At 42.3% G+C, this 24,486-nt stretch overlaps 1 protein-coding gene across 1 annotated transcript in view; it reads right to left on the reverse strand.

Moving 5' to 3' along the window:
- Pde11a (phosphodiesterase 11A) overlaps nt 1–24,486 on the reverse strand; it is a 348,364-nt gene that overhangs the window by 187,730 nt on the left and 136,148 nt on the right. The window contains exon 5 of the mRNA XM_028880604.2: nt 13,063–13,127. Within this exon, the coding sequence (XP_028736437.1) occupies nt 13,063–13,127 (65 nt within the window). The remainder of the gene's footprint in view (nt 1–13,062; nt 13,128–24,486) is intronic.

Consider the following 24,486-nt stretch of genomic DNA (forward strand, 5'->3'; position numbering starts at 1 on the left):
GACAAATTTGTTGTTCCACATTTTAGTAGCAGTCCTGCAAGATACAGGAATTTGTTTACACTAGGCTCATACTGCTTTGAAATTCTTTTGTTTACAGTGAGAACTTGGCCATTTTTTTTTTCTGTCTTCAGACGCATGACTTGGCATATGGTAGTGGGTCATCATGTTGGTATCTGAGTAACAAAACAGCATCACCTCATTTACTTTGGAATTTCTTCTTTAGTTGCTGCTCTGTGTTGCGGCTAGTTTTTCAACAGAAATATTTTCATCACTTCTATCAAACTGTATTCTACTTCTTGCTTATGTAGGCTTTGTTACTTGGGGAGATGTTTTTTTATGTGTATGTGGTGTGGTGCATGTGTGTGTGTGAGTGTTCATGTGCATGGACATGTGGGGAGTACATGTGTGTATGTGCATGTATGTGAACATCAGAAGTTGAGAACTGGCCCTTTCCAGTGGAGGTAGACACCTTTAATCCCATTAATCGAGAGGCAGAAGCAGGAGGATGGTGTGAATTTGAGGCCAGCCTGGTCTACAGAGTGAGTTCTAGGACAGTTAGAGCTAAACAGAGAAACCCTGTCTTGAAGAACAAACAAACAAAAAGCAACAAAAACCAAAGGAATTTGCTCTTTCCTAAGTTGCTTTCGATCTTATATGTTGAGGCAAGGTCTCTCACTTCAATCCAGAGTGCCCTGATTTGGTTAGCCTAGTTTGCTATGGAATAATCCTCTTGTACACTGTAAATATTTGTCACTCAAATTGGTTTAATAAAACACTGATTGGCCAGTAGCCAGGCAAGAAGTATAGGCAGGGTGACCAAACTAAAGATGATGGGAAGGAGAAGAGTAGAGTCAGGGAGCTGCCAGCCAGACACAGGAAAAAAAAAAAAAAACAAACAAGCAGGATGTGTAAAAATGAGGTAACAAGCCACAAACCACATGACAATACATACATTGATAGAAATGGGTTAATTTAAATGTCAGATTTAGCTAGTAATAAGCCTGAGCTATCAGCCAATCATTTATAAGTAATATTAAACCTCTGAGTGATTATTTGAGATGGGGTGGATGGAACTGGAAACATCCATTTACATAGTTAGCCAAATTGCTCTGGAGATCCAATCCCTGCCTCCAGAGTTCGAGGAATACGGATGGTCCCTCCACACTGGGCTGGCATACACATGGATGCTGGGGATCTGAGCTCTGGGCCCCAGGCTTGCATGACGAGCCCTCTACTTACTGTGCCGTTTCCCGCTCCCCCTTGCTCGTGTGCTTTGGAATAAAACAGTAACTTCTCATTTCAATGTGAAGTCACAGAGAAATCTTTTCAAAGATTTATTTATGTATTATTTTATGTGTAAGAGTGTTTGCTTGCACAGATGTACGTGCTTGCATGCCTGGTGCTCATGGAGCCACACGAGGGCACCAGCTCTCTTGGATATGGAGTTACAGTGATTGTAAGCCAGCACATGGGTACTGGGAACCCAGTGTGGGGCCTCTGCAATTGCTCTTAACCACTGGGCCATCTCTCCACCCCTTTATTGTGCAGTCTTGTTGAAAACGTGACCCAGTATTTAAACCCAGCTGTGTAGCACCAACAATGGACAATACACAAAGTGGCAGCACAAACAGCTGCAAGGCATAGCTGTGCCACAGCTGACACCCGGGACAGCAGTCACCACCCCTGTGTTCAATGTCACCAAATCATTCATTTACTAAACATCTATTGATTAATTGCTAAGTGTAGACGTGCTGCTCTTCTGGTGATCTCAGTAGAGTTCTCCTGTTAATACATTCAGAAACAGTGAGTAGAGTGGCTGAGAAACCAAATGGTAGAGCCGGGCTGCGTTCAAACACCGCTTCTGCCGCTTACGTATCCCCAGACACATTCCCTGCCCCACCAGTGGCGTGAGAATGGATGAAGGAGCTTCTGTGAGAACTCGGTGTTAGCACTCAGCACACAGCAGAAGCACAGAACAGTGCCCCTGTGCCTTTTGTTACAAACTGGATGTAAGAGCTACTTTCTTCCCATCCCTGGGCTCATGGAGCAAAGTGTCTGGCCAGCGACTGCCTGAGTATTCCTCCTCGAAAGAGAATGTCTACCAGTACCAATTCCTTATTGTTTAAAAATATGCCTGTCTCAGGCTGTCTCAGTGTGCCGACTTTCCTAAATAAAAGTCAGAAACCATCAAAATTCATCACCAGGGCACTCGGAGAACCTTAACAACCCAGAGAACCTGAGTGTCACTGTGTCCATGTTCTCTTATGGGTACGTGGGTCTGCGGTTTAAAGTGTCCACATAGACTAACTTCCCCCATACGCTCTCTTCTGAGGTTGGAAGCCCTTCCTCCTAGTCTTTTTGATATAGAGTTGGGTCAGAGGTGAAGGGTCAAAGCATTTACCTCAAGCTCAAAAATTCAGTAAACAAGATAAATATATTGTTATGTATTTTCTTAAATTGATGTGAAAATCCTATAATGAACAAATTGTCAAAGGCCTTTTAAAGACAGTTTTTTTTTTCTTTTTGTTTCAGGATTTTAGGGCCCAGTACTATCATCATTCTACAAACTTCTTCATAGTTCCCTGTTGGTTTGAGGACTCTGTTGTTGTTTATTCTTGTTTTGTTTGGAGATAGTCTTACTAGGTAGTCCAGGCAGGCTGATCCACATGTACCAACCTTGCAGTGTCTGGGATCACTGGATGGGTTGTTGAGACTTGTGTCCTTCCACACGCACAGACCCCTGGGCATGTAAGCACTTTAGACAGTACGGTCTCTGTCTTAGTAGAGTGGACACTGGCTGGCAATGCCTTCTGGGCATAAACTCACAGGAAGGCAGGTTGCTGAGTGGAATATTACTCTCAGAAATTGGCTTAGGATTTTCTAGCTCAAAACTGTGTGCAACACACTTCACTTCTCTGAGCCTCAGTTTCTCCATTTGTAAAACAAGAGCAGCAATGTTTTAATCCCATGGGCATTTGTGGTACTGAGACCAGATAAGCCTGCCAGCCACTAAACTTCCAAGGACAGTTAATGCTCCTTCTGCAGTTAAATAAGAAATCATTATAATGACAATATTGGATTCACAGAATCATAGCTTCCTGGAACTCCATTGCTAGAAAGAGTATCTAATAGGCATTATCAATTTTATTGTCCTCATTAACAACTAGTGTATTAGTCTTCTGGGACAGCCAGGACAAATCACCGCTAACTTCAAAGCAGTAGTTACTGTTCCCCTCACAGTGCTGGGGTCCGGCTTGAAGACGCCACACTCCGGTTTCTGCCTGTCTTCACATGGTCTGTGCCCCTGTTCCCCCGTGTCTCTCCTCCTTTAGAAGGACATCGGTCACTGGCCAGGGAGTAAATTTAGCCTTATTTAACTTCAAGATGCCTAAATAATTCTATCTTCATGTCCAAATGAGGTCTCCTTTTGAGGGTTGGGTTAGACATGAATTTTGGATGGGACTCACTCTTTAAACAATACCATTTCTCTGAAATAACATTTAAAACAAATCCATCTCTCATCTTAAATGCTTTTAGAAGCCAGGTACGGTGGTGCACATCTGTAACCCCAGCATTAAGATAGAAATGGGAGGATTGGGAGTTCAAGGCCAGCTTTGGCAACATGAAATCCTCTCTCTCTCTCTCTCTCTCTCTCTCTCTCTCTCTCTCTCTCTCTCTCTCTCTCTCTCTCTCGGTGGTGGTGGTGGTGGTGGTGTGTGTGTGTTTCTTGAATCTTAAAAGATCTCTCTCTCTCTCTTTTTCCCTGTCTTTGTTTTCTCAGAAGTGGCCTGTTATGACTGGAATTATGTCCCGGAGAGGTCAGAGCCCTCCAGATCGCTGCAGAGGGGCGAGCTCTGCCAGCAGCTCACAGCAGCAGGCCTGCGACACACAAGCACACAACCGGCACAGACGGAAAGCGAGCGCCATACACACACTGCACAAATCCCTCACATGGGGTGCTCTTGGTGAGCATGTCCCCTAAGTTTCAGTTCCAAGTGTGCTCCTCAACCACCGGGTCCTTGACTTTTCCTACCTCTCTTCTTGTCTTTCATTTATTCCTAATTCTCTTCTTGACTGCGTTTCAAATCAAATCCCCTACACCAGTGACCTCTTGTCACTGTAACAAACGACAATGAACTCCATGTGTAAGAGTTACAGTCCAGATGGAAAGGTGTCCTGGCAGTCCTAGGAATACCAAAACAAAACAAACAAAAACAAACAAACAAAAAACACCACACAACACACTGCACACAGATTTATTGGAAGAGGGAGAAAAAAAGCCCATGAGGGTAGCTGCCTCTGCTGGGGTAAGAAACAGCAGAAAGCTGAGCAGAAGAAAGGGTTTATGTAGCTTTTCTTGGGGGTGGGGTGGGGTGGGACAGAACTTTCCAGGGTGGGGATTGGTGGGATTTCAAGTCCAGAGCTTGGTTGGGCTTTTTACTCTGCAGGGCCGAGGCTGGGTTCAGCCCTTACAGCAGTTAGAGTGTTCTGTGGGTGGAACCTGGCAGTTGGAAGTCCACCGTGGCTTCAAACAGCACCAGGTTAATACCTTATGATTCTCTAAGAGATACTCCATTCTCTCACCTAGTTTCTAGAGGCTTCCACATTGCCTGGGTCATGGCCCCCTTCTTGGTCTTCAACGCCAGCCATCTCTGTCTGCCTTACAAATTACTACTCCAACTTCTGCCTCTGTTACCAGAGTGCCTTCGACTGCAAAGACCCCTGTGCTTAACTAGTACCCATTCAGATGACTGATAATCCGCCTAGCTAGAACCTCTTTATGCTAAATAATCCTTTAACATTCGTTAATTATTTGTAATAATGGGTTTTATGACATTTTCATACATTAACACAGTGTGCATCAATTGTATTTACCCATTACCTTCTCTTATCCCCTCCTGCTGTCTTTTTCCTCCCAACTATCCCCCCTCCAACTTTCTTTTCTCTTTTCATTTCTTCCTCTTCTTCCTCTTCCTCCTCTTCTGCATGTGGGGTGTGTGTGTGTGTGTGTGTGTGTGTGTGTGTGTGTGTGTGTGGTGTCTGTCTGTCTATCCTAATGAGTTTCATTAGGGTTGCTTACAGCATGGGTGAATGTTTGTTTATAGGAACATGGGCACCTTGTCAATGGCTAGACCACTGAAGAAAATGGTTCTCCCTCCCCATCAACCATTAACTGTTTATAAGTCCTTAAGGAAGAATGTAGCTCAAGGTTCTTAATTCTATCTGTTGCCATGGAAGGCAACACTGATGGGTTCTGAGACAGGGCAGTAAACAACTCAGGCAGGTCATTCTTCTGACAAATTCCCTCATCTTTTATAAGAGAATGCTTTAGCCTCTAGCTTCTGAAGCTATCTACTGATCTGCATGCTTTTTCAAAGGCTCATCAACCAAAAACTCTTTTGTGTTCCATTTTCGTGGTTCGAGGGATCAAGCCCAGGACTTTGCACATTTTGACAACATTCAAAAATTAAGCTAGAATCACAGCCATAAACAAAGGGTGTATCCTCCTAGATGCTCCATGATTTCTGGATTTTTTTTTTCTGATTTTCTGGTTGTAACAAATGGAAATATAAGAATTAGTTCTTTCTGTTAAAAAAAAAAAAAAGGTTGTTCCCTACAATTTCCTTAATCATAGAGGATAAAATGGCTATAGAACTTGGGTTTTAAGTGGCACATCTCCATTAAATTATTATTTGAAGAAGTCCTTTCTGTTACTTGTAGGCTTTTAGAAATTATAGATATCAGTTACCATGTTTTGATACTTTGAATTTAAGAGCTAAGAAAGTTCAATTTTTAAAGTATACATATTTATACTGGAAAGATACATAAAACATGGCCAAAGGTATTTTAAATTAAGTAAAAACTGTAAGTGTTAACATTTTCTTAAATATTGTTTTGTCTCTTAAGAGTATGTGCTCACATAAAAAATTGTCCAGTAAGGCTAGAAATGGAAGTCGTTACAAGTGGAACAAAGATCGAGGGAGGTTTATTCAGCTGTTTCACCAAGTTAACTTCCTGATGAAAGGCCCCAGAGTGAGACCTGGGGAAGAAGAAAGTTGAATGGTTCAGGCAAAATCTTGGTTTTTGTGTGCATGTCAGTATTGACAAAACAAGATGATTGTGAGCATTCCCACAGAGACGGTGTCACATTGTGACTAAGAGAAGAACTTGCCTCTCTTTGATGCATTGCCTCTCTCTGATTCTGCAAACACTGAGAAAGCCTGTTCCATCCTGGGAGCACTTCTTTAAAGAATGCTTGAGGGATGGAGCACGTCCAGAGAACAGGTAAGGGGAGTGAAGGGTCTAGAGACTATGGAATAGAAAGAACAACCAAAGGATGATGCCTGTTAATCTGGGAGAGTTAAGGGCAGGGGATCTATGGATCTTCCTCCACAGAAGACTCTTTGCTACACACAAGATTTAATCCCCGGGGAGCTAAGTTTACCATCCTGTAGACCTTCCACATTCTAGCCCACATGACTTTTCAAGACACAAACTTTATCACATCACTACCTATTGTAGAAACCTAGCAAGTCAGTTCCTAAGCTCATTAAGAGGCTCTGAGCATAGCAGAAGGACCTGTAGGATTCTTACCTCAGTCAGATGACATTCTGGGCAGCTGCATGCAACAAGAAACTAGGGACCATCACTAGAAATAGCGATGATCCTTGTGACAATAGCTCACAGCCCTGATGCTCACACACGCAATGTTCCCTCAACCTCTCCTCTCAAAGTCTGCTTATGACACTTCGCCACCCTGGAGGTTAGTTAGGTCCTGTGAGACCTGACTGGAGCCTCTGTGCATCCAAAAGCTTTCCTTGAGATCTACCTCTCATTTTCCTCAAATGAGCTGGTTGCCATAGGAGACAGCATGTCACACGAAAACGAGCCATATACCCTAGCATTATTTTGTGCTGAGAAAAATTGAGAAGCAGATCGGAAAAAAAGCTCTCTGCCATAAAATAGGTCATACATTTACAAGGGCACCCTCCCCCCTGTCATCTGAGGAAGGGCAGAAGTTGACCACTAGACAACATTAAACCATTGCTGGCCAGGAGATGCACCAGAGAAATCCACATAAAGAGGTTTTTGTTTTTGTTTTTGTTTTGACTCTGTGTATTTTCCTGTCTATAATTTACTGCCCTGGAGTCAATATCTCTTTTCATTTCTTTTTAAAAAGATTTATTTATTTATTTTTATTTTCTGTATATGAGTGTATTCCTTACACGTATGCATGTATGTGTATCGTGTGCACACCTAGAACACAAGGTGTCTGGAAGAGGGTGCCAGATCCCCTGGAACTGGAGCTGGAGATGCCTGTGAGCTGCCATGTGGATGTTGGGAATCAAACTGGAGTCTTTTGCAAGAGCAGCAGGTGCTCTTTACCCCTGAGCCATTTCTCCAGTCCCCACCATTCTTTTTGAAGATGCTGTATAAACCATGGGTCTGAACCCCTTCTTCCAGAGTTACTTGTCCTTCCCTGGGTGGCTCCCACGTGTACATGAGGAAGGCATGGAAGTAACCACTGTCTTTCTTCACTTTTTACCAATAGCATCCTGCCTCAGCAAACAACTCAGAAGGATAGAGAGAAAATCATTTTTCTTTCTCTATAGAGACCTTCCCTTGTATTAACATAACACCCTGTATAAACCTTGCATAGAAAAACATCTATTTTTGTCACCACTGATAGTAGAACATAAGACCCTAAACAGAGGCATGTTTGCATATGAAGGGACATTTATTTGCATGAATTGATGAAGATGAATGAAAAGGACCATACAGATGCAGGCTGAGCATCCGAGCCTGTGGACGGTGAAGGAAGAGCAAGGGAGAAATCAATGCATAACTCAGTGATTGCTTCTTAGTCTGTGGTCTTTTTCTATCCTGGATTGCTTCTCTGTTGCTATGATTAAATCATTGACCAAAAGCACCTTGAGGAGGGAAGAGTCTGTTTGGCTTCTATATCCTAATTACAGTCCACCACGAAGGGAAGTTGAGGCAGGAGCTTGAGCTAGGACTCTGAAGGCAGGAACTGAAGTAGAGCTCATAGAAGAGTATTGCTTATGGGCTTCTTCCTCATGGATTGCTCACCTGACTTTCTCATACAACCCAGGACCACCTGACCAGGAGTGAGTTCAACCCACAGTGTCTCAACCCACAGAGAGCTGGACCTTCCCACCTTAATCATTAAATAAAAAAAAAAAAAAAAGCCCCACTGATCTTCCTACAGGCCCATCTGATAGAGGCATTTTATCAATTGAGCTTTCCTCTTTCCAGATGACTCAAGTTATGTCAAGTTGAAAAAACTAATCATCATAGGTTAGTAATCCCAGCCTAAAGGATTCAGTCTGGGTCCCATGGATAAAGAAGGGCTATAGACACACGCTTTCAGAATTCAACGGTTTATAAAAGTCAGGGTACACACACGGCCAATTAGGGCCAGTCAGCACACTATGCCACACTGTTAGGGAAAGTACACCTTCCCTGATTTCCACACAAATTATCAGTCTTGTTCAGGGTTTGGAAAGTGACCAGTACATGTGAGACAGGTCTGGGCACCGTCAGAACAGTGGTGACTACGCCTGTGATAGACAAGGGGGTTCTAGGGTGGAGCGGACGGGAGCCCCACTCCAGCAGATGTCATTGAGCCACATCCGAAAGGACAGGAGCTACATGGGAGTGCTTGGGAGAAATGACGGCTCAGTCATAAACTTGGTTACGAGGAGGCATCCTAGAGGCTCTGTGAAAGCTTTAAAGGCTGCTTTTACAAGGCTCTGGACACCTGTCTCACAGGGAGAATGGACTGAGCAGCAGTGGGAGTCGTCGCTGTTAACGTGACTCTTTGTAGCTACAACCTGGAGGCTGGGTCAGATCTGGTTCTGTGTTTTCCATAAGATTATGTTTGCATTCTATTACACTGTGTTCCTAATCGACTTTCACTGTTTGTCCACCATTCGGTCTTTGAGCACAGACTCCCACTCTGCTTTGGTTTTAAATCTCGGTAGGTTTTAAAACTCACCTACCACAGTTGCCGGCTCCGAGCAACACACCATCAGCATATGGCTATTCACTAGAGACGTGTCTTCAGTGAAGAAATTTAGAAACAAAGGAAAAAAGGTAGAAATCCTAGGAAGCTAACGCAATGCAAAATGCCATTGTATCAGTAGAAGCAGCCTGCGGTGACCCCGTAAGAAGGGAGGTATTATCAAAGATGTCCTGAAGCCAGGATGTATCTCACTGAGAGAGACACAGTACACCTAAGTTCCAGTTCCTGGACTGGTTGAATAGAGAGCACAGGCAGAGACATTGTAACAAAGAAACGGGCTGCTTAGGAGGCTAAGCAAGACTGATGAGTCGGTGATAAAACTGATTTGTTAAAAAAATAAATAAATAAAAAGTCCCCAATGATTGTAGCTGAAAATCAGCAAGCCTCAACTGGAGTTTATTAGTAGGCAGTGGTGTCCTGAAGTATCTTTACCCGAGGCTGTAGGAACTACCCTCTAAAAGCTGCACTGTTGTATTCCTGAGTGATGTCCAGAGGACTGGGGGCTTTAATGGACGGCATCTGTGGGGAAGATGTTAGATGCTGCAAGGCAAAAGGAAAGACGACTGTGTGCAGTGGACTGATTCAGAGCCTGTTCCAACACCCGCTCCATGCCTCTGGCCAGCTACTTATTGGGGCTGCTCAAAGTCTTCATTCCTTTCACTTCCAATAACTGACTGGAAGACTCCACATCTGCAAGAGGAAAATTACTGGCAAAGAACGGAAGGTCTTCTGAGATAGATGAATATCCTCCATTAATTTAGAAGCCATAAATGGAAAGATGAACGGGACTATCTCATAATGTCAGAGTTCAAAGGCACTTTTAAATGTCTTTTTAAAGAAAAACCGACCTTTCTTTTTTACTATCAGAAAGTTTTTCAAGGGCAGTCTGGGCCTTGGGTCATTTCATTTTGACATGGAAGTTCTTGAAAATATTTGCAAGGCCAGAAATATTTAACTTTGAAGTAACTGAGTGAACATGCTCAGTATTAGAAAAATCAGCAACCCCAAAGCATTGGAATGTTAAAGGATATACCTCAATAACTCCATAGAGCCCACATAGATGGGGATACAGCATGTGAGATATGACTAATGAAGTTAGCATCTATAGATATTTTCTCTAACATCTTAATTATTTTACAACATTCCATTTAGGAAAATTTCTGAGTATACCTCAGTAACTCTAAGCCTATCTTTGTTGGGTAGAGATTGGCCAACATGAAATACAGATGTCAACACAACTGCATGTTCATGAACATAAAAACTTCCTTTAAAAAGCTTCATCCTCTCATTATAACATTTGTTTAAAGTGTAAACCACAGAGATCACAAGTCATTGTTAGTGGGAACTCTGTGAATCCGTTCAAATGTCTTTATATCTATTGGTTCAAGCATGGTCACTAGCAAGACACCGACCTTCTACCACAAGCTGCATCCCTGTCTTCCTTCCTAACCAAGCTCTGTCCTCCCTCAGCCTCTGTCCTCCACTGCTCTTCTCTCTGCTGCTAGATTTCACTTTTGGAAAGAACGCCCTATAAACAAAATTACACATACTACATAGCAGAGCTCTCCTTTAAATTCATACAATTGACAAAAAAAAATAACTAAGTTTCCATTTTGACCTACTGGTTTCTGTGATGGCAACACTGATCTGATTTTCAACCTCTGAGGACCTGGAATCACTTAGGAGATAAACCTTGGGTAGATCTGGGAGTGATTTTCTAGATTAGAATACCTGAGGTGGGAAGATTCATCCTCAATTTGGGTTGTCTCATGGGCTGGGGGCTCGGACTGAATAAGAGGGGAAAGGGAGGTGAGGAAGCCTATTCATGACTCTGCTTCCTGACTGAATGGGATACGACCAGCTTGCCTCATTGTGACTCTCCTGCCATTATAGACTTACACTCGAGCTGTAAGCCAGAACAAACCCTTCTTCCCTTTTAAAGTTGCTTTTGTCTGGTGTTTTGAAAAGTAACAAATACAGTATCTGTTTTCCAAAATTAAAGGCAATAATACATATTTTTTAAAAATCCTATCTCCCTTGAATACTGAAACAGGATTTTACCTGGACAGCCTTTTGAATATATAGATCTTCGTATTTCATTTCCAATATATTTAATAGGAATATCTCAGTGAACACCTGAGGATTAAGTTTTTACCAAATTCTCCAAACTTGATTCTGATTGATCAACCAGACTTGGGAAGCATTAACCTAAAAGATATTCATTATACGGGATCAACTGTCAGACTTTAAGTTAAATGTCACAACAGAATCAAAGTTTAAAGTTCAGAAGAGCTCTATTGGCCTTGGATAGAAGACTACTTGTTATTAGTTGCAGGGCCTTGACCAGCTTACAAACTTGCTTATTCCAGTTCCTTTCTATTTCTGTGACAAAACATTGAGTGAAAACAACTTTGGGAAGGAAAGGATTTCCTTGGGTTGCACTTCCAGATCACAGTCCAAGAGGGAAGTCAGGGCAGGAACTCAAGCTGCGGCTTAAAGAAGCAACAATGGAGGGATGCTGCTTGCTGTTCACTTCCCGCTTGCTCACTTGCTCATACTTAACTAGCATTCTTATACAGCCTAGAACCACCTGCCTCAGGCATGGGCCACCTGCCGTGATCTGGGCCCTCCTGCGTCAACGTAGACAACCAAGACCGCCTTTCACAGACATACCCACAGCCAACCCGATAAAGACAACCACCAGTTGAGATCCCTTTTCCAGGTGCTTCTAGGCTGTGTCAAGTCAACAGTGAAGGCTAGCTAGGACGTTGCCGACCCTTGATTTTCTCTTGTCTTTCCGGGTTAGCCATGTCTACTTCAAAAGATTTGGGTGTGCGAAACACTTACTTTCTGTCAGCACACGTGGCAGTTAACGGACGACGGAAGCTTCTCACACTATTGAGACTGGTGTCAGCATCAGCAGGGGGTCCTCATACTGTCTGCAACCCTTGACCCATCTTTCTCTAAATCTTTGCATTTTGCTTAATGTCATCACTTCCTAGCCTCTCCTCTAGAGGTGCCAGAGCCAAGAGGATCAATTTTTGTAGTAGCCCAGCTATTACTTCCAGAAGTGCAAAGCTAAGGGGTGCTCACTGGTCACCCCTGACCCTCACTTTTATTGTCATAGCCACAAAGATGCCAACAGAGACAAACTGCTGGAAACTCATTGTCAGGAGAAGAGATTATTGGTCAAATATGAGGAAGCAAAAGAGAGTAAAAGGGCCAGAATAAAGCAGAGAGTTGTGTTTTCTGAATAATTAGGGAAGATTTAAAAAATGAACTTTATTCATTTACAGCTTCAATGTTTGGTGCAGATGCTTGGTGTGAAAATACACACACACCACACACACACACACACACACACACACACACACACACACAACCAGTGGCTGAAGAAATAAGGCTTCTACCACTGCTATTCCATATTACTTATAAAAGCAATCCTGAGATCAGCACATTTTCAAGTCTCAAACTGCTATGAAGTTCAGGAGAGACGGTACTGAAGTCTACAGGCAAGGTTATAACCATCTCACAAGTACTAAATTTTAGTCTCTCCTTTTTCGTTTTACTGACAGTCAGCCCAGAGAACTCTTACAAACTCCAGAAAGCACTCTATTACTGAGCTGGACCCTCAGCCCTCTTCCCTTTATTTTGAGAGACAATCTTCCTAAGCTTCCCAAGCTGGCCTTGGTCTCACTCCACAGCCTTGGTGTGCCTTGAACTTGCGGTTTTCCTGACTCGGCCCTCCCAAGCAGCTAGGCTAAGAGGCTAGCACCACCAGACCTTGTTCTAAAAGTTTGTCTTAAAAACACATGGCAAAGGAGATGTATCCTCCACGCACCCACTGTTCAGCAATAGCTTTTATTTAAGTCCTGAAGTTCAAAAAAAGCAATGAATGTCCGCACTTGATGATACAGAGAAGGAGCAACTCCTATCCTCAATGAATTATCATCCCACACAGCAAACACCAAGGGCCAAAGAGCATCAACAGACCAGCAGGAGCCCCTGGGCCTTACCTGTTCTCAGCATCAGCGCTGCACTTCGGGGACATCAGTTCAAAGGATTTGGTAAACTTCACCACCTGTGCCGTGCGGAGAGACAGGAAAGCCGGGTCAGTTAAAGCCTCCCCACAGTTTAATATAATGCAATAACTGTTTTCATCTCTGCAATGGTCATTACAAGAATTAGGGATGAAAGAGCCATTTTAAGTGGTGAGGTGCCAAGATGAAAGAGGAAAAGTCTAATGCACATTTGTACTTGCCTTCTTATACAGCAGACATTGCTAGTACCACCACCTTACCAGATCTGTTTGGTACCTGGGCTTGCAATATTGATATTTTATTATTTGTAATTTCTTTTCATTATTTTGCCTAAAGAACAGCAAGTTTTTCCTTCTTCTTCTTCTTCTTCTTCTTTTTTTTTTAAATTTGTTTTATGTGCACTGGTGTGAAGATGTCAGATCCCCTGGAACAGGAGTTACAGACAGTTTGTGAGCTGCCATGTGGGTGCTAAGAATTGAACCTGGGTCCTCTGGAAAAGCAGTCAGTGCTCTTAACCCCTGAGCCATATCTCCAGCCCCAAGTTCTTCCTTCTTAAGAAAAAAAAAATCACGCTGGAGGCTTCATCCTGCCATTTTATTGCAAATGAGGCATGTGCAAGTTGTAGCCAATCCTTGCACGTGGGTGAATGCTTACAGGCTATTGGCCAAGTACATGATCCCCATGCAATTGAGGGAAAGTAGGGCTTCGAGGGGCTAAGCGGTCATGCAGGAAGCTGTGCAGACCGTAGATTGCAGAACTGAGTTTCAGCCATGTTGGTTGATTCCCCGGTCCATTTACCTACTCCTCCATTATTTATGCCTTCATCAACAAGAGCAAGTAGGATTGTGGCTGTTAATTATGTGGACAGGACTTGTTCAAAGGCAAGATAGACAGATAAATTCTGACTTAAAAAAAATGTCATTCTCTGCTGAGCATAGTAGCACACACCTTTAATCCCAATACTTTCAACACAGAGGCAGGCAGATCTCAATGAGTTCCAAAGCCAGTTTGGCCTACGTAGCAAGTAGCAGGCCAGACAGATCTACATAGTAAGACCCTGTCTCCAAATTAATAAATAAAAATTTTAAGTTCATTTCATAATTATTTGTTGAATACATACAGTGTTTAAATACAAATAAACAGACTAAAAGTAACTTAATGTAACTTAGCTTGGCATCATATAATACTAATCAAATAATAAACAAGATATCAATTATTTCTGGTTTTAGAAATCAAGAAGACTATATCTTTTTATTTTCTGATCTAGTAAATAAGCTTTAATTCTCTAACACCATTAACAATAATTTATGGCTTAATTTTACTACTTATAGGACGTTAAACGTTCGGCCAGGGAGGGTGTTAAGGTTGGAAATACTGACAATGATGCAAATGGATTTCATGCAAGAAGAAAAGCAGATGATTGCTGTGTAGAAGAAAATCAAAGCCCAGTGCTTCCAAGTGCGTGTCCTGCATGACAGTAATCATTAAAAAAAAAAAAAAAAATCTGTGTAATGCGGCCATTTGGGCCAGCATTCTTTCAGTGCCTGTCTTAGGGTTTCCATTGCTGTGATAAGACACCATGCCCAAAAGTCACTTGGAGATGAAAGGGTTTGTTTCAGTTTACAACTCTCAGGTCACTCCATCAATGAAGGAAGTCGGGGCAGAACTCAAGGCAGGAACCTGGAGGCAGGAGCTGAAGCAGAGGCCACGGAGGGGTGCTGCTGACTGGCTTGCTCTTCCTGGCTTGCTCAGAACCACCTACCCAGGGCTATTCTGATAGAAGCATTTCTCAACTGAGGTTCCCTCTTCCCAGATGACCCTAGCTGGTGTCAAACTGACATACTAACTAGCAGGGTCTCTCTGCTTTAGAACTAGCTTTGCCGGCGAGGCGTGGTGGCAGCGCACGCCTTTAATCCCAGCACTCGGGAGGCAGAGCCAGGTGGATCTCTGTGGGTTCGAGACCAGCCTGGGCTACAGAGTGAGTTAAAAAAAAAAAAAAAAAAGAACTCATTTTGCCAACCTTCTGTTAGCTCATTCATGAAGCCAATAACTTTTTTTCTACATGCTTACTTTACATTTTTGCAAAGTTAGGTTTTTGTCTTTTAAAAAAATATTATTTTTTATATTTAGTGTGTGTGTGTGTGTGTGTGTGTGTGTGTGTGTGTGTGTGTCTGCATGTAAGTAAGTATGTACATGAGAGTGCAGGTGCCAAAGGAGTCCAGAGACATGGGATTCCCTGGAGCTGGTTACAGGTAGCTGTGAGCAGCTTGATGTGGGTTCTCAGAACCAAACTCAGGTCCTCTGCAAGAGGCATACATGCTCTTAACCACTGAGCCATCTCTCCAGTCCCTAAAATTGTGTTTCTAACTTTGTGAAAATCATCCTCTGACACAATAAATGTGCACTGAGTGTCTGCATGTGTCAATCAGTGTGACAGGCATCGGAGCTACAGAACTTCATGTGCCAAAACAACAAAGATAAATGCCACCGTGTTCCTGGAGCTTACTGTGGGGGACTTGATTTTCCTTGACTTCTCAAATAAGTGCTCCATGGGAAAAAAAACAACTGCATTTCTGGTTTTACACTTTAAGGAATCAATCTTGAGAAATGTCCAAAGAATAAAGAGAATAAAGGACTTTTTAAAATGCATTTTCCATCTGGAGGCATTTTATAAGATAGAATGGGAAATTTTAAGTTATAGATGCATAGGTCTAGAATCACAAAGAATATAAGACAAACAAATACCTTGTGATAGAACTTCTGAGTGTTTGATTCTTAAAATGTAAATGATGAGCATTTAAAACAAAATGAAAACAAGCAGTCAATCCCCCCAAACAAACAAACGAACACTCTGCTGGAAAAAAAAAAATCAGACCAAAGTATGGAGATGTAGTTTGGCTGGTAAACAACTTGCCTAGCATAAAGCCCTAGATTGTGTCTCTGGCTTTGCATATACTAGATATGGTGGCACATGCCTGTAGTGCCAGAACTTGGGAGTGGAGGTGGGGGCGGGGAAGAGGGGGAGAAATTCAAGCTTGTCCTAGAGAGTCTGAAGTCATTCAGGGAGTCTGAGGCCAGTCTTAGCTACATCAGACCCTAAAAACTAAAACAAAATAAAAGTAAAACAGGTTCAAAATACTTTGCTTTATTTCAGTTGTTTGCTGTTATAAATACATGTTTTGTGAATAAAGAGAAAGCCATGGATACACATCTTCCAAGTTCATGCACCCTATAGTAAACTAGGCCATGAAGCCATGATAATATATATATATATATATATATATATATATATATATATATATATATATATATATATATACAGCCAGGCATGATGGCCCAGCACTCAGGATGAAGAGGGAGGTAGATCTCTGTGAGGTCAAGGCCAGCCTGGTCTACAGAGTGAGTTCTAGGACAGCCAGGGCTGCATAATAGAGAGAACTTGTCTATAAAAACAACAAAGATGTAAGATTCATAAATAAAGAATTTAGGGCTGGGGTGATAGTTCAGTAGGCAAAGTGCTTGCCACACAAACATGAAGACCTTTGTTTGATTTGCTAGAATATGTAATAAAAATATCATGTGAGGTGACACACACTGATAATTCCAGCACTGTGGAGACAGAGACAGGCAGATTCCCTACAGCTCACTGGCCAAGCCAGCTCAGCCTCCTTGTTGAGTCTCAGGTCAATGAGAGACCCTGACCCTGTCTCTAAAAACAAGGTGGGTGACATCTGAGATATAAAAGCTGATATTGTCCTCTGGCCTCTACATGCACGAGTGTATAATATATAATGCATACATTATGCATGAGTGCAGAATGTACATGCATAATCTCATGGGCCAATTCATGTTCGTCTCCCACCTCTTTCTCCCTCCCTCCTCCCTCCCTCCCTCCCTCTCTCCCCCCTCCTTTTCTCTCTATAAAATAATTTAAACTTTAAAGCACAGGATCAGAATTTTTTTTTGAGATGCCCAAATGTGATTCCTTCTACTAGATGGAGGGAATTACAAAATCTATAATTTTCCCCCTTCACTTAGGTTCTTTAGAAGCTCAAAGCAAAGCTTTTGGTGCTAAGTTTTACCTTTATGCAACACGCTTCAGATTTGAATGTGTTGATTTTGTTTCCTCTTTTCCCGTGGAAAGCCTCTCACACCATTACATACACAGAACATGTCACAAACACTTGCCATATTCGTTCACTTACAGTTTTACATTCTTTAAACTCATAGTTTTGTTTTTGTTTGTTATCACTGTTGTTTTGAGAAAGGGTTTCACTCTGTAGCCCAGTCTGTCCTCAATCTCTCAATCCCTCTGCTTCAGCCCCCTAAGCTGAGACTATTCGCATGTGGTACCATCCACGGCTCTCAAAAGCTGAAGTTCTTTTGATACTAAATTGAGCAGGACTAGAAGATGAAGTATTTAAACTTGAAAAAATATGCAAATGTGGATAAAATGTTTTCATAAATAAATACTTGATGAAAGCCTTGTATGGGCCACTAGGTTGTATAGAAGAGTATTATTTAAGGGTAGAGCTAGGAACCTGGGATGGTAAGAAAGAGGGACAGTTAATAGCCTACAGTTAGTGGCAAATGATATAAATAATAAAAGAGCAGCAGGCCTGAGTCCTATCAAGAGAGTAAGAAAATAAGTTAGTACAGTAGTGAGACTGGAAACCAGACAAGGCCAGGAGGCATCACAACATCAGCCTGGGGCCCATAATAGACATGAAGTTATTTTGGAATCAGGCTGTCTGACTTTGAAGGTTTCTGGTGCATTCCAGACTCTACTGTTGTCACAAGTTTAAGTCAAAGCCACATATTCAGGAATCCAGGGCCGTTAATAGAATCCCCTTACACAGTCTGCCATTTATGGATAACTTAAAGTTAAAAATCACAGCGAAATTTGCCTCAGCAGATTGTTGAGAAACATAATTTATATGTTGGCCTTTGTGCATCTTCATGATGAACAATCAATTGAGAAGTAGCATAATCCTGGGATGTAACCTCATCTGTTTGTTTCTTAGTACTAAGAGCAGGTGTGGGCAAAAGATAGCCTATAGGTCAAATCCTATCACCGCCTGTTTCTATAAATAAAGTTTTATTAAAACAGAACTGTGTCCATTTTCTACTATTACAATACAGCAGAATAGTTACAAATGATATTATATTGGCCATGAAGCCCCAGATATTTACTAGGTAAACCTTCACAGAAAATAAATTTGTCAATCTTTGGTCTAGAGCCTTCTGTGGGCCAGGTTACTGCCTGCTGAATTGTTAAGGGCTAATGATAAATTAATTAATGAAAATAGATGTGATTGATCTATAATTCAGAAAGGGGAATTCCTGGAGTTATAATCTTCTAAAGTAACATTATGATGATAGAAATTTTAGGTATTAAGGCAAGCAGCAGGGAATATACCTGGGGACACACATGGCCTGGTTGTCACAGAACAAAATCACTCTTTAATTAAGCATGCCATCCTGGGACAATAACTGCCTTCTTCCACTCTCACAAGCACTTCTAATAACAAATTGATGTCTTTATGCTTTCAAATGAATCTATACAAAGTATAATGAACTTAGCTGGGTATGGCTGGTGGTATACATTTGTGATCCCAGAACTAAGGAGATTAAGGCTGAAGATCTAGACCAGCCTGGGCAATAAAGACAGATCGTAGAGAGAGAATTGGGGGGAGGGAGGCAGGGGGAGAGACAGGAAGAAAGGGAGAGAGGAAAGGGGAGAAGGGGAAAGAGACAGAGACAGAGAGACAGAGACAGAGAGATTGAGATCCATTCAAATAGATCATTGTTTGTGATCAAATACCTGCAGCTACAGAAATCATAACCAAAAAAAACCCAGATGAAATTGTAAATGAAAGAGAAGAGAGTTCATATTGTACTCATGATTTGGGCCAATTCTGAATCATAGTTTTATGTATTTCATAAAACTGGCTGCACAAACTCAAGTCTGATTTTATCATATGAGTATAAAATGAACACAGGCAAGGACATATAACCCACGGACCTGAAGAAAGAGTATCCTAAGCGGAGTTGCAGAAGTGGTTTCTGGATCAGTGAAAGTGAACAAGTGGTCTTCAGTTCTCCTGCTGTGGATCAGGCTGGTGACTCCACCCTGGGGAACTGTAGACGCCAAGTGAAGGAAACAAGACATCCCCTGCCTGGTCTTTGGAAAAGCTCCGTGGAGAGAAGTCTTTTTAATTTGGATATTTATCAAGGAGTAGTTAGTCTGGTTCCTCTCTGTTCTTTCCACTTAAAAACAGCTCTCGAAACCAAAACTATATTCAAGTAGACATTGCTGCCACCAAAAAGAAAATGACTACTAAGTAATCATCGATTTAAAATTTTCTTAATCTTTATTTTTTTCACAAGAGGGCTACTCAAAAAGGCCAAAACTGCCTTAAATGATCATCCACTACCTTCCCTCTTCACAAATTCTTCCCTTATGTTAATTAGAATTTTATGTGTTTCCTCAATCAGCATTTATCCAACACTTAGTGCTCCGGGCACTGGGATGGGCTCTGGAAATATGGAGAAAATAAATGCCCTGTCACAATATAGTACAGATCAGGAAGCAATTTACCGATGCATAATTCTATCTTGATAGACGCTCAAAGGCTACCCAAGCATGCAGGACAGTGATCACATCCTCAGGCGAACTAAGTCCCAGCAGGTGAGTGGACAGCTGTGAGTTGGGCACGGAGGAGGTCATCCAGGTGAGGCACTGAGCCACTCTACACTGGCAGTAAGCAGTGAATACGCCGAAGGAGTTTCAGGAAAGATGTTCCAACAAAGAGACCGATTCTGGGAGTGGGTTACAGTAAGGAGTGGGGAAACACCCAGTGACTAGCAGCTCTGAGAGCAGTGAATGGTCCTAAAACCGGAGACAACCCAGGGAGAATGGGAAAAGGAAGAAAGTGGCACTGCTGGTTTCTTCGAGGAGCTGAAATTGTAGGGAAGGACACCTCTATAACCGAGCGTGACAGAGGACAGCGACACCCCTGTTTCATAAGCTTTGTGCTGATCTCATAGCTTGTGAGACTCAACTGGAAGCCAGAGGACAAAACAGCCCAAGCATGATGCTGTGTAGAGGTCAGTCTTCAAGGGCGCCAAGCCAGAAAGTAAACCAGCCACAGACAGGTGTGGAAGGGAACTGCAGAGAACAGTCAGTGTGGACAGTGTAAAATTTTATCCAAGTCCTAAGCACAAAATAGTACCGATAAAGAAATGCCATATCGCCGGGCGTTGGTGGCGCACGCCTTAAATCCCAGCACTTGGGAGGCAGAGACAGGCGAATCTCTGTGAGTTTGAGGCCAGCCTGGTCTCCAAAGCAAGTTCCAGGAAAGGTGCAAAGCTACACAGAGAAACCCTGTCTCGAAAAACCAAAAGAAAAAGAAAAAAAAAATGCCACATCAGTGTTTCAGAAATGGCTGTGCTCAGAAGACTCTCCTACCCTTCTGTGTTCCCAAATAACAGCAGTCTCCAACCTCATGGTCCCAGAAAGCTCTTCTTACACAACACAGACAGTCCCCTTGTCCCTGTAGTTCTCTAAAACTCTAGCATGTTTCCCTTTCTTTGATACGTTCCTCATTAATGAGCATCTCCCCTGTTGCAATAGCCTGGACAGTCACCTCCTTCAGTGTCCAGTACACTTTTCCCCCACAGAGAACCTATGTGCAAAAACAGAGATTCAAACACAGACACAGGCTGACTGACCACTGGAAGGTGAGTAGATATGAAAGAAAGGGCTAGAACAAGGCTGGCACCAGGGAAGAAAACCAAAAGTTAACCTGGAAACAGAAGTAGTAAGCCCTGAGTGTTGAGTGTATGAACACTATTGCCTAGGCAACAGACAACCACAAAATTAAATGAAGCTTAGGAAAAGCAGGTGCATGATCAGAAAGATAAGTAGGAGCCATATTAATAATTGATTGACAAGAATTCCTTGTCTACAAGCCAAGGTAGGAGTCAGGAGACAATGCCAGGTGAGAGATCGGTAAAGACAGCAAAAACAAGCATTAGGGAGGAAGAGCTAGAAATGATGTTTGAATACAGATACAACAGAATGTGGTCAAGTATGAATATAGAAAGTGAGGAGACGCCTAGAAACTGCTCTGTAGTTTGCAACATAAGCTATGACATGATGATTGCACTAAATGCTATAGAAAAATCCAGAGGTAGGAGAAACTTGGGAGAGGAAATGGCAGAGATGGCCAGCAGAGACTTAAGTTTGATAATGACCAATGTGTGGATTGAGTTAATAGACTAAAAGATACTTATTAACAAAGTGACATAAGGTGGTTTGTAGCTCAAAAGAATGCATATTTTATTCCTAATAACAAGTTAATATATGAATATATAATGTGATATATTAATAGTAGAGCTTGGATATATGTGCATGTATATGGAAAAATGCTCATTTAGGTGTTTATCAGAGAATTAAAAAAATTAATCTTCTATTTTGTACTCTAAAAAAACACTTGGAAGAAAAATAAAACCGGACTTAAGTTGGATCCTTCATAGAAGGAAAAGTAAAGAAAGAAAGAGGAAATGGAAAGAAGGTGATGGAAAAGGAAGCCAGAAGAAGTATTTAAAATCCACTTAGGAATGGGGGGAGGTGGAAATCACAGGCAGGTTCAGAACTGCTGGACAACACTCACCACCTGCCACTTCCCCTCAGACGTAGGACATGGGGATGTCACCCAGCCACTGGCTTCACTGAGTGTTTATGCACACAAAGACCAAGGAGTTAGGACTCACATTAGAAATCCAGCGTGCATGGCTAACTCTGCTTCATTTAGTAAAGGGACTCCAGAAAGCAGTCCTGAAGTCAGAGGCTTAGCCAAGAGGTAAGTACCTGTTAGCATGCTGGATGAGGAGATCGCTGCCAGTCATCAGGATGATCAGAACAGAGAGACAGGAAATAGCAAAGCTGAGGTGGTTCCTGAGGACACCAGACTGCACTTTCCACACTCATTTTCCTTGCCCACGCTCTAAAAGACACGGGACGACAGTAAGTGTGTGAGCTGCAAGGAGCTACGAGAAGTGACAGGAATCACTTAGACAGTCCCCGGGATGGAATATCATTAAGTACACCACTCCCATCAAAAGACAAGCATTTCCTGATGCTGACAGCAGTGTCCAGCTAAGGGTTTTGTTTTGTTTTCTAATAGAAAAAGCCATTGACAAAAGTCACTTAAAATCAACCAACCGAAACACTTAAGAGAAACAAAAGACAGTGAGATATCACTTCTGGCATGAGACAATCGAGAAAGACATTCATCATTTCTATTTTTGGTACTCAGCAAACTTATCAGTTTACGCCTGAATGCCCAAAGACCATGATCGCAGACTCTAGAACCACTTTTAGGAGAGACTTTCCTCTGTGACAAAGGGTAAATGTGTAAAGAGGAGTTTCCTCTTCCTCTCCTAGGATACAGTGAGGTGACCATTTTAAAAGTGAATAACAGAAGACTTACCCTACACAATACCAAACTATTGTAAAATTGTAGAAATCAAGACTGTGTGCTTTTGTTGTAGAGACAGACAAACAGCCCCATAGAACAATGCAGCGAGCTTAGAAACAGCCAGGCATTTTAAGGTACTTATTATAATACAGATGTATCAATAAAGTAGAAGAAAATAGTTCCAAGAGAAGGTTTTGTGTATACACACACATACACACACACACACACACACACACACACAAAGAGAGAGAGAGAGAGAGAGAGAGAGAGAGAGAGAGAGAGAGAGAGAGAGAGCTCTAACTTTACACTTACTACCAAAAAAATCAGTTCTATGGGGAAGTTAAGACAGGAGGATCATAAATGTGAGGCTAACCTGGGCTACATAGCAAGATTCGACCTCGAAATCAATCAATACCAGATAGATATAAAAGGCCATAAATAATGGTGTGTGTGTGTGTGTGTGTGTGTGTGTGTGTGTGTGTGTGTGTGTGACCACTGTAACTGAAAGCAAAAATTTTGTTTGTTTCCGAGACAGGGTTTCTCTGTGCTGGATCTCGCTCTGTAGACCAGGCTGTCCTCGAACTCACAAAGATCCGCCTGGCTCTGCCTCCCGAGTGCTGGGATTAAAGGCGTGTGCCATCACCGCCCGGCAAGATTTTTTATAACAAAACCTTAAAGCACAAATAAAAAAGGGATACTGATTTACACGACACATTAAAATTACAAGTTAACACAAAAAACCAACGGTACCCGTTGAGAAGCTGTCTGCTTTCGGGCCTGGGTGTGCAGTCTTGTGTATATCAAGACTTCGAGCCACTGGCCTCGCTTTACCCAGATCGCTTCTCAAACTGATTTGCAGGGAACATACTTGTGAGATAAAAATGACCCGGTAACATTTCTCTCCAGACAATAATGCTAGGCTTAATTCCACTTAGTAGAAAAAGGACTGTACTAAGAAAACACCTGACAAGAAGCACAACGAAAGAGACAAATAGTTTATTTGGGCTTTAAGTTTGAGGGGACATTGCCCGTCATGCTGGAGAAGACCCAGCAGCCGGCAAAGAAAGCATGGTGGCCCGAGAGAGTGAAGCCAGCAGGTCGCATTGCATTCACAGTTAGGAAGCAAAGGGCGAACGGGAAGTGGGGCCGATAGAAAGACCTACTTCCAGGGACCAACTTCCTCCAGGAAGGCTGTACTTCCGAAGGTTCCTCAGCCTTCCCAAACAGTGTCACTAGCAGAGGACTGAGTGGTCAAGAATGTGAGACATTTCATGCTCAAAGCACAAAAGGGACATATTTCCCTGGTCCAGTGTGCATCTGCATACCCAGCCCACTGCCTGTTGCCATGTGTCCCAAGTATGGAAACCAGCCCCACTGCCACAGTTGGTAATATGAGGCTTACATTTGCTCCCATAAGTACAGGCCTTAATGTTTAACTTAGTTGCACATTCAAAGACATTCAGCACTGAATGCTGGACTTAACTTTTCCTGGCATCTTTCATCCATTGCATGGCTAGATTTCAGCTGCCCACATTTTCCAGCTCCTTGGAACTGTACTTCCTACACTCTTCCTTGCATATTTCAAAGCATCTACCACTTGTGATTTAATAATTAAATATGAATTTTCCTAGATTTTAAATTGTAGGGCCATGTTCTCCCCCAAAGATTGGTTAGATATTATCCCATTGCCTTTGAGTACTCGGGGAATGTGACCATAAGAAGTCTAACATCAGAATGACATTTTTTCCAGAGTGTCATGAGTTTTTGCCTAGATGCCCACGGATTTGATTTTTTCCTATCTTTAAATTCCATTAGCATCAAATGTATTTCAGTGCTGAGCAGTAAGTACTGACTCTGAATAATGTGCTCTTTCAATCTGTAAATCCAACTTTGACTTTATTTCAATAAAATGTCC

Source organism: Peromyscus leucopus, chromosome 4 (genome assembly GCF_004664715.2).
Source record: "Peromyscus leucopus breed LL Stock chromosome 4, UCI_PerLeu_2.1, whole genome shotgun sequence".
Taxonomy (NCBI): Eukaryota; Metazoa; Chordata; class Mammalia; order Rodentia; family Cricetidae; genus Peromyscus; species Peromyscus leucopus.